This window comes from Rhinopithecus roxellana, chromosome 12 (genome assembly GCF_007565055.1).
Source record: "Rhinopithecus roxellana isolate Shanxi Qingling chromosome 12, ASM756505v1, whole genome shotgun sequence".
Lineage (NCBI taxonomy): Eukaryota > Metazoa > Chordata > Mammalia > Primates > Cercopithecidae > Rhinopithecus > Rhinopithecus roxellana.
Window position 1 is genome coordinate 95,287,571 of NC_044560.1, and position 10,099 is coordinate 95,297,669.

Consider the following 10,099-nt stretch of genomic DNA (forward strand, 5'->3'; position numbering starts at 1 on the left):
AGTTTTCTTGTCTGACAGAGGTATGTAAAGAGGGCATTTCAAGTGATGGTGCATGTGAGAGTGTTTGCACATGAGTAAACATGGGAGGTAGAGGGGATGTGAGGAGCTGGAGGGTAGAGGTCTATGGGGTATGCCCTGGGGGTATTGATGGGAAGCAGCGTGTTTGAGGATGGCTGGGGCTGTGCAAAGCATCTCCTGTGACCTGAGGATGTGCCAGTCATGTCCTTGGTACCATTCGGGATATTTCTTACTCCAAAGACTGTAAACTCTAAAAATGAAGTGCCTAATGTACAGTAAGTGCTCAGTATTTGGCTGATTAAATAGCAAATGCTTTCACTGCATGTGATATCCAAAGAACTACTTTGTAAAGTTTTGTAGATAAATTAATTTGACCCTCACAACAATCTTATTAAGAGGTACTATTGTCACAACTCCCCATTCTTCAGATAAGGAAATGGGCATAGAGACATTCCTAAGATACTCAGTAGCAAGTGACCAAGCACAATATTCAAACCTGAGCCGGTCGGCACCAAGTTTAAAGTTATGCACTGTGGCCGGGCACCGTGGCTCAAGTCTGTAATCTCAGCATTTTGGGAGGCCGAGGTGAGTGGATTGCTTGAGTTTAGGAGTTGGTGACCAATCTGAGCAACATGGCAAAAACCTGTCTCTACAAAAAATACAAAAATAAGCTGGATGTGGTGGCGCGTGCCTGTAGCCCCAACTACTCAAGAGGCTGAGGTGGGAGGATGCCTTCAGCCCAGAAGGTGAAGGTTGTGGAGATCGCGCCACTGCACTCCAGTCCGAGCAACATAGCGAGACCTTGTCAAAAATAAAGAATGAATGAAAGAATTATGCAGTGATACTGCCCAGAGGATAGCGTGCACGTGAAATGCTTAACAGTGAAGTTGGTGCTCCTGATGGCCGCGGGTGGGCTGAACCGGACTCCCAGCGCCCGAGAGGAGCACCAGGGGAACTACAATGCCCACAAGGCCCCGCGCCTTCCTCGATGCACTTCCGGCTGGCCTTGGACTCAGGCAGAACATTGGTTCTCTGTGCGGGGCTTGGTGGCGAGGATTGGAGGGCGGGAGCTGTGCTGATTTAGGATTGGCAAAATCGCTATCAGCCACGCCTCTAAAACCCGGAAGTAACCTCCCCGGTAGTCCCACGTGTAGCGGGGAAACAGGAGTTCGGATGGCTGAAGGGGATGCCCACTGGCCGAAGGCCGACTGTGATTTCCCTACCCCCACAAGGCGATTTTGATCCCCTGAGTGCTGCTCTTGAGGACTCAGGCCCCGAAGCTGTCCCAGGGAGGTCTCCGCTGCATCCCACAACCCCAAGCTGTGCCTCATGGAGTCGATGTTTAGCAGCCCTGCCGAGGCGGCGCTGCAGCGAGAGGCCGGGGTGCCAGGACTGTTCACTCCTCTCCCGGACCTGGACCGAGTGTACGAGCTGGAGCGAGTCGCTGGATTTATCCGCGACCTGGGGTGTGAACGAGTAAGGACAGACTTAGGGAAGGATGGCTCGCCTCTGTGGGGATGGGTCGCCCAGAGGATCCGGATCTTGGGGGATTTTGTGAGGGCGAGAGGGTGGGGGAATCAATCTGTCCGCAGCGCTTTGACCATCCCTCCCTTCCACCTACTACGTGGGGCAGAGTGCACCTCTGGGACCGGGGGCTTTGAAGGTTGAGTGGGAGCTCCTGGAATATTGCTTTAAAGAAGCGCTCGGTGGGAGAGAGGCTGTCCGTGACTCCATGGTTTATGCTTATAGGTTGCCTTGCAGTTCCCTGACCAGCTATTGGGAGATGCTGTGGCTGTGGCTGCACGACTGGAGGAGACGACAGGGTCAAAGATGTTCATTCTGGGGGACACAGCCTACGGCAGGTGTGAACTTGGCCTTAGGTGGGCCAGGCCTGGGGATCTGGGGCTCATGGGGTTTTACATCTATGACAGTGTTTGCCTTCAATGGTGGTGTTTCTCCTTGGTGATAATGGTAATGATTCCCCTCCTGATGCTAGCTCCCTTCATTGACAATGTCTTCCTTTAATGAAACCATTTTATCCACTGACCACATTTTCCAGTGATGACAGCAACTCGCTTCCAGAAGAAAACCCGTTTCACTGATGCTGTCTCCCCTGCAGCTGCTGCATGGATGTGCTGGGTGCTGAGCAAGCTGGAGCTCAGGCTCTCATACATTTTGGCCCTGCCTGCTTAAGCCCCCCAGCCCGCCCACTGCCCGTTGCCTTCGTCCTTGGTCAACGTTCTGTGGCCTTGGAGCTCTGCGTCAAGGCCTTTGAGGCCCAGAACCCAGACCCCAAAGCACCTGTGGTGCTGCTGAGTGAGCCGGCCTGTGCCCATGCCCTGGGTAAGGGGTTTTGCCTGTATATGCACAAAGGGTGGGCCAACTGCTTTCTGCCTTAATTTCCCCATTTCCATATACATCCATAGAACTCTTGATATGGGCTTGGCCCCAGCCTACTGGGTCATATTTAGTCTCCTGGGGATGAGGGAGCTCCTGCTTTGCCAGGCTCCAACATCAACACTACCTCCTTCTCTTCCAGAGGCTTTGGCTACTCTCCTGCGCCCACAGTACCTGGATCTGCTAGTCTCCAGCCCAGCTTTTCCCCTGCCAGTGGGTTCCCTGAGTCCAGAGCCTAAGCCCCTGGAGCGTTTTGGGCGCTACTTCCCTCTTGCCCCAGGGAGGCGTCTAGAAGAGTATGGTGCCTTCTATGTGGGGGGCTCTGAGGCCAGCCCTGACCCAGACCTTGACCCAGACCTGAGTCGGCTGCTTTTGGGGTGGGCACCAGGTCGACCCTTCTTCTCCTGCTGCCCAGATACAGGAAAGACTCAGGATGAGGGTGCCCGGGCTGGACGGCTAAGGGCACGAAGACGATATCTGGTAGAGAGGGCCAGAGATGCCCGCGTTGTAGGGCTGCTGGCAGGCACACTGGGTGTAGCCCAGCACCGCGAGGCACTGGCCCACTTGCGGAACCTGACTGAGGCTGCCGGCAAGCGTAGCTATGTGTTGGCCCTGGGGCGGCCCACCCCCGCCAAGCTTGCCAACTTCCCTGAGGTGGATGTCTTTGTGCTATTAGCCTGTCCTCTGGGTGCCCTAGCCCCTCAGCTTTCTGGTAGCTTCTTCCGGCCTATACTGGCACCATGTGAGCTGGAAGCTGCCTGCAACCCCGCCTGGCCACCTCCAGGCCTGGCTCCCCACCTCACACATTATGCAGACTTACTGCCTGGTGAGTAGTGGGGCATTGCCTAAGCTGGAAACCTGGGGCACGGAGTCAGGGGGTGAGTATGGATTTTCTTTCCTCCTCCCTTTCAGGCTCTCCCTTCCATGTGCCTCTCCCACCACCTGAATCAGAGCTGTGGGAAACCCCAGATGTGTCACTCATTACTGGAGCTCTCCGACCCCCACCTGCCTGGAAGTCATCAAATGATTCTGGAAGCTTGGCCCTGACCCCACGGCCCCAGCTGGAGCTGGCTGAGAGCAGTCCTGCAGGTAAATGTACAAGTCTCCACTCTCAGCTGAACTCTTTCTCCAGATGCAGTGCACTCAGACTGAGCTCCCTCCCTCTACAGCCTCGTTCCTTAGTTCCCGGAGCTGGCAAGGGCTGGAGCCCCGCCTGGGTCAGACGCCAGTGACAGAAGCTGTGAGTGGAAGACGAGGGATTGCCATCGCCTATGAGGATGAGGGAAGCGGCTGATACCATGTGGGGCCGGAGACATAGATGGACTTATGAATGGCTGCTAGGACCTTTAGCATTCCCTGCATCAACCTCCCATCCCCCTGCCAAGATCCTTGAAGGACCTTGGAAGGAGGGAGAGCAGGCAGCCCTTCACTGAGGATAGGATCCATCTCTGATCTGTCCTGACACTGGCACAAGCTAAGCACATGCCCAGTAAATGCTTGTTGTTTGGCTGATGGAATAAAGGGCTTAGGGACTTCCCTGAGGCCTCTGGACCCATCTGTCTTCCTGGGGCAGCCCAGGACCTTTGGCCAATCCCAGTTCCTGGTCTCCAGTTGAGGGTCTGTCCTTGTCAAAAGGCAGGTGCTAGACAGTCTAGACCACGGTTTCTCAAACTCATACCTGACATTTGGGGCCAGATAATTCTCTGTTGTGGGGCCTGTCCGGTGTATGGTAGGGTGCTTAGCAGCATCCCTGGCCTCTGCCCACTAGACATCAGAAGCACTCCCCCAATTGTGACAACTAAAAATATCTCCAGACATTGGCAAATGTTCTCTGGGGGGGGCAAAATTGCCCTCAATTGAGAACCACTGGTCTAGCTGGACCTGCACTGTCCAGTACAGTAGCCACTAAGTGCATGTGGCTAAACTTTAAGTTAATTAAGATTAAAAGCTCAGTTTCTCAGTCACATTAGTCATTCAAGTGTTCAGACAGCCACATGAGGGGACAGTGCAGCTACAGGATATGCCATCATGGCAGAAAGTTCTGTTTGTTGGACAGTGTTGGTCTATACTGACTCTTATTTCTCAGGGAGATCACAGCAACCTGAATAAACCAGATAGCTTTTCTCTTTGTTTCTTTTTAATTCATGAAATACTATAGGTCCTGCACAGGTCCTGGGATGTAGATGTTAACTGTATTTAACCAGATTCCTTTCCAGTGTACTTGGAAAGAGAGTTAAAAATGCAGTCAGCATACAGTGAAACAGCCCTATCTGGGAGGAGGGAAGCCCCAGGGACAGCTGGATGCCACAGGAGACACCTGACAAGGACTGAGAGTAGGCTTCCCAGAGGGCATAACACCTAAGCTGGATCTTTTGGAGGAAAAATATAATTGTCAGGAGAAAAGGAGTGAAAAAGACATTTGGGCTTAAACACAGGCATGAACCAACATGGCGGGTACTTCAAGCAAGTGGGGTTGCTGGGCCCTAAGGGTGGAGAGGGGTGAAATGAAAAGACTCACCTCTTCTTCCCCACATTTGTTGAGAATCCTGTCATGGAGGCATTGTCTAGGGTATTCAAGGTGAACAAAGGAGATGTGGTCCCTACCTTCAGGGAATGCCTAGTCTAATGGTGGAGGTAGAGCTGTAAGCTGACAGGGTGACCCGGACAAAGTGGGCATCAATTTTGTTCTACAAATATGTACTGAGGACACACTCTGTGCCAGGTACTGGAAATACAGCAGTGAGTGACACAAAAGACATGGTGCTTACATTCTTCCAGGGGGAGATGGACAAATAAAAGACTTGGTATGCCAAATGGTGATCAGTAAGTACCGTGAGAAATGTAAAGCTGGGAAGCAGAGGAGCTTTTAAGGGGGGTGGAATATTAAACAGAATGGTCAGAGAAGGCCTTTTCAAGAAGGTGAGCAAAAACTGAAAGGAAGTTACAGGATGAGCCGCATGGATAGTTAGGAGAAGCAGAGGCAGCAAGTGCAAGGGCAGTGACGGGAATATGGCTGGCACGTTCAAGGAAATAGCAAGGAGGGCAGTGCAGGCAGAAGAGAGTTAGTGGCGGAGTATTAGAAGGTGAAGTCAGCTGAGGGGCGTGGGGAGCCTAGCAGGCCATTGTGAGGACTTTGGCTTATCTCCTGAATGAAATGGGAGCCATCAGGGCATTTCGACAGGGGAGTGACAACTTACTGAAGCTTAATAAGCATCACCAGGACATCGTGGGAGCCCAGCAAACGCGCTTCCCTGCCACTGGGTTAGGGAAGGCTTGACGGAAGGACGATTTCGGAGGATGGCAGGTGTTAGCCAGGCAGCGGAAAGACAGACAGCCAACAGGCGCGCTGGGGCGGAGAGACGCTTTCAGCAAGGTGAGGCGGAGGGCACGCGCGGCGCCACCCACCACTGGCTACGACGCACGACGGCTGGAGAGGACGCCTTAGGGGCCCACGAGCAGGCTAGAGAATAAAACGGGGCTGGCAGGGCGAGGTGGAGAGACTCGAAAAGGACCGGCCAGATGTCGAAGTTCCTAGTAAGGAGAGCCCCCGAGCCTCCGCCGAGACGCGAGACTACAATTACCACAATCCCCAGCGCCTGCGGTTCCGGCGTCGCCTTGTTCTAGACGGGCGGCGGCGCTGCGCGGGGACCGGCGTGGGGTCACGTGGTGCCGGCGCGTCACGTGGGCGAGTCAGGTGATGCTGCGGGGCGGGCGGACAGACTGCGGGGCGGACGGTGGACGCTGGGACGCGTTTGTAACTCCGGCCCCACGGTTCCGACCCCCGCCGCCGTCGCCGCCATGACGGGGCTAGCGCTGCTCTACTCCGGGGTCTTCGTGGCCTTCTGGGCCTGCGCGCTGGCCGTGGGTGAGGCCGGGTCCTGGCGGGCGGGGACAGCATCGCGGCCGAGCTGGCCGGGCCGGAACCCACCGGGGAAGTGGCCTGCGGGGAATACTGGCCCCCCGCGCGCTCTGCACCCCGGGCTCTTTGGACTGGCGCCTGCGAGGGCCTCTGACTCCGACAGAGGAGACCCCGATCTCTAGCTGCTTGAGGAGGGGCGCGGGTGCGGGAGGGTAGGGGCCGCGAGGGCAGTACTCCCCCTTTCTGCCACTATCGCTGTCTCCCCCCGCCCCCACGTCTCACTGCCGTCCCCCTTTTCTTGCTCCTGACCGGCCTGCTTGGTCACAGGCCGGCTGCTCCGGTTCCTCTTTTCCCGGTCGCTTTGCCCTCCCCCACTCACAGCTTGTTGGGTAAACAGCGGAACGGACTGGACCGGCGGGATCTGGCGGGGCCTGGCTGGAGCGCTTGCTCCCTCGGTCCCGCCTCGGATTCAGGCTTGCGGGTGGCGATCCTGCCTGCACAGGTGCTTGGTCTGGGAGGTGGTTTTAGCAAGGGAGTGGCAGAAAATGGAGGCCTAAGCACACGAATCTGTCTAGATAGCTGTATTGTCACCTGAGGGCAGCCTGAGGACGCCCCTTAAGGGAGGTTGTCCTTCAGCTCGGCGCGGCCCTTCAGTTCGGCAGCTACTTTAGGTTGAGGAACTTCTCTCTCTGCAGAGCAGCCTGTAACCCCCCTTTTTTTTTCCTCACTGCTGCAGGAATCTGCTACACCATTTTTGATTTGGGCTTCCGCTTTGATGTGGCATGGTAAGGGAGGGCAGGGACAGGATTCCCCTTGAAGCTTCTGCCCTGCAGTCTCTCCTCTTTTCTCTGGTCTGAGTCCCTCTCCCACACCACCGCCTGCCTGGGACATGGACCTTTGGGAAATATGCAGTCAGTTGTTGCACGCAGAACTGGTGATGGGGTTGAAGGGGGGTTGGGGGGCCAAGATTTTGTGCTCCACTTCCCTGCTAGGGCTGAATTGCTTTCTTCTCTGCCTCCACAACAGGTTCCTGACGGAGACTTCGCCCTTCATGTGGTCCAACCTGGGCATTGGCCTAGCTATCTCCCTGTCTGTCGTTGGGGCAGCCTGGTGAGTACTGGCGTGGTGGGATTGGGGGCAGGGGCTGAGTCATGGCAGGTGGCGTCACTGGAGTCTTAGTCATGCTGAGGGCAGTGACAGCTTGGGCTCTGCTCATCAGTTTTTTAATCCTTCTACCAGGGGTATCTATATTACTGGCTCCTCCATCATTGGTGGAGGAGTGAAGGCCCCCAGGATCAAGACCAAGAACCTGGTCAGGTAAGTGTCAGGGCCCTTGGACTTTCGTCAGAACTAGCTGTGTTGGCGCTGCCTGTGTGTTTGATCTGACATCCTGTTTCTGACAAGCCGCCTTGTGGATGGGATGGTAGCAGCGAAAGGTTGCTGGGGACTTACTGGGCAGGAAGGATGGTTTCTTTCTCATTTCTTTCTCCTTTCCACTCCTTACCCCTAACCTCTACCACTACCAGCATCATCTTCTGTGAGGCTGTGGCCATCTACGGCATCATCATGGCAATTGTCATTAGCAACATGGCTGAGGTACGGAAGGCCAGGGTGGCAGTGGGAATCCATTCCGGTGTGTTCTACGCATTGCTTAGAGATGGGATGGGGTGCATCAGGGTAGTTTCTGATTACTTTTCTTCTTCCCTCAGCCTTTCAGTGCCACAGACCCCAAGGCCATTGGCCATCGGAACTACCATGCAGGTGGGTGGATGGGTGTATGAATGCAAAATGCTGGGATTTCATGCCTGCTTCTACTCTCTCCCCTCCCAGTTTGGACCCCCATTTTGATATTCTCTCACCTGCTTTTTCTGCTTTGCAGAGTGGGGATGGGGATTGGCCCCATTGGCTCATATCTCCCCCATTCCTGGCTTAGCCTCACTGCACCCCTCTCTATCCTCCCAGGCTACTCCATGTTTGGGGCTGGCCTCACCGTAGGCCTGTCTAACCTCTTCTGTGGAGTCTGCGTGGGCATCGTGGGCAGTGGGGCTGCCCTGGCTGATGCTCAGAACCCCAGCCTCTTTGTCAAGATTCTCATCGTGGAGATCTTTGGCAGTGCCATTGGCCTCTTTGGGGTCATCGTCGCAATTCTTCAGGTGATGAATCCCTTGGGGAGCCTCTGTGTCCTTGTCTCCAACCTAGCCTTACCCTCCTTCTGGAGAAGCTGAAGTGCTCTCCTTCTCTACCTATAACTATAGATTCCCCCAAACAGCTTCCACCTCCTCATTTCCAGCTTCTGGTTTTCTCCTGCAGGGGCTATTTTTGTCTCTGATTTGGTATCACTGACAACAGCCCTGTTTTGTTTTTTTTTTCCCCCTTTCTAATGCTTTGTATCTGTATAGCTCTCACTTAGTCTCTCCCTCTTTCTGTTCTCTCATTTTATCTGCCATGCTCTTCGTACTTCCAGTCTGTATTCGTGATCTAGACTGGGATGGAATTTTGTCTGTCTATATCAGTCATGGTGTGTTTGACTGCCTCTTGGAGCTATGTGTATTTCTCTGTGACATGCCTGTCAGTAGGACAGCATTATCTAAATTGTGTGTGTCTAGTCTGTCTGACAGTGTGTGAATTTGTGACTAAGGATCAGCCTGAGGGTCTGAGTGTGACTGTGGGTGCTTGACTGGGTTGACTCTTAGTGACTAGCTTTATCCATATGCCTCCTCTCTCCATCTGTCCCACAGTGTAACTCTGGGGTTGTCTGTCCCTGTCTGTCTGCCTTGTCTGTCACAGTGTGTCCATCCTGGTTAGTCATAAATCTCTTGTGGTCTGTCCATCCAACCATGTGCTAGGTCTCATTTTCTGTCATTTGACACTGCCTTACGTATTCCTCTGTCCCTGCCTGATTTTTCCTGTTCTTCTTTTGCAGACCTCCAGAGTGAAGATGGGTGACTAGATGATATGTGTGGGTGGGGCCGTGCCTCACTCTTATTTATTGATGGTTTTCCTGGGACAGCTGGAGCTGTGTCCCTTAGCCTTTCAGAGGCTTGGTGTTCAGGGCCCTCCCTGCACTCACCTCTTGCTGCGTGTTGATTTGGAGGCACTGCAGTCCAGGCCGGCTGTCAGTGCCCGGAGCAGGCTGCTGCTGCCGACTCTGTGCAGCTGCGCACCTGTGTCCCCCACCTCCACCCTCAACCCATCTTCCTAGTGTTTGTGAAATAAACTTGGTATTTGTCTGGGTCAGTGCAGCTTCTGTTGCCCTCTTGCGCCACCGTTCACAGAGGAAGGGTAAAAAGGCCTTTACAATCCTCATGCCAATCCCTTGTCAGCTTTCTGACTGCACACTTCTGATCTGCACAGAGTTTGCTCCTAGGTGGGGAGGCAAGGGTGCTGCGCGGAGGACTCTGTAGCCCCCAAACAGACTTGTTTGGGGATGAGGGAGTGTGCAGATATGGGCCTCTGGGTGTGTTTGTGCCTGTGGTCCTTCTAGGCCTGTTTGCTCAGGGCTCTGACCACAATGCCCCAATTGTCTGACAACATCTACTTACCTGGCTGTACATTCGGGGACCATCATCTCCGTCCCTGTGAGGCCTGGAGCCCAGGCAGTGGTCTCTGCCTTCAGTGATGGTCCTGTTCCAGTAGCAGCCCCTCCCAGAAACCTGTACTCTGATCCTTGTTCCTAGGGCCCGCAGCTCCTCCCACCCCTGTCCAATCTCTTTTTCTCCTTCCCTGACCCTGTTTCCGGCTACCGTAGAAGCCCCAGCCACCTCCAGCCCACGCCTTTAAGGGTCCTGCCCCCTCTCTGCTGGCCGACCTTGAATCTTGGTCCAA

General features: G+C 54.6%; 2 protein-coding genes across 5 annotated transcripts; both read left to right on the forward strand.

The window, feature by feature from the left end:
* Positions 1-1,140: 1,140 nt before the first annotated feature.
* On the forward strand, positions 1,141-4,540 carry DPH2 (diphthamide biosynthesis 2). 3 transcript variants are annotated; one of them, XM_010371899.2, is made up of 6 exons: positions 1,141-1,494; positions 1,768-1,880; positions 2,138-2,361; positions 2,558-3,241; positions 3,328-3,504; positions 3,585-4,540. In XM_010371899.2, exons 1-6 carry the CDS (start codon positions 1,348-1,350, stop codon positions 3,707-3,709), a joined length of 1,470 nt encoding a protein of 489 aa, XP_010370201.1. In that variant the 5' UTR covers positions 1,141-1,347; the 3' UTR covers positions 3,710-4,540. The 3 variants fall into 3 exon arrangements, with proteins under 3 accessions (XP_010370201.1, XP_010370202.1, XP_030769083.1); XM_030913223.1 differs by having other exon boundaries at positions 1,169-1,494; positions 2,078-2,361; XM_010371900.2 differs by lacking the exon at positions 2,558-3,241.
* Positions 4,541-5,826: 1,286 nt separating this feature from the next.
* On the forward strand, positions 5,827-9,511 carry ATP6V0B (ATPase H+ transporting V0 subunit b). 2 transcript variants are annotated; one of them, XM_010371901.2, is made up of 8 exons: positions 5,827-6,280; positions 7,011-7,059; positions 7,301-7,384; positions 7,514-7,591; positions 7,801-7,870; positions 7,984-8,035; positions 8,237-8,427; positions 9,198-9,511. In XM_010371901.2, the coding sequence occupies exons 1-8, from the start codon at positions 6,214-6,216 to the stop codon at positions 9,222-9,224; spliced, it is 618 nt and encodes a 205-aa protein (XP_010370203.1). In that variant the 5' UTR covers positions 5,827-6,213; the 3' UTR covers positions 9,225-9,511. The 2 variants fall into 2 exon arrangements, with proteins under 2 accessions (XP_010370203.1, XP_030798152.1); XM_030942292.1 differs by lacking the exon at positions 7,011-7,059 and having other exon boundaries at positions 6,103-6,280.
* The last annotated feature ends 588 nt before the right edge of the window (positions 9,512-10,099 follow it).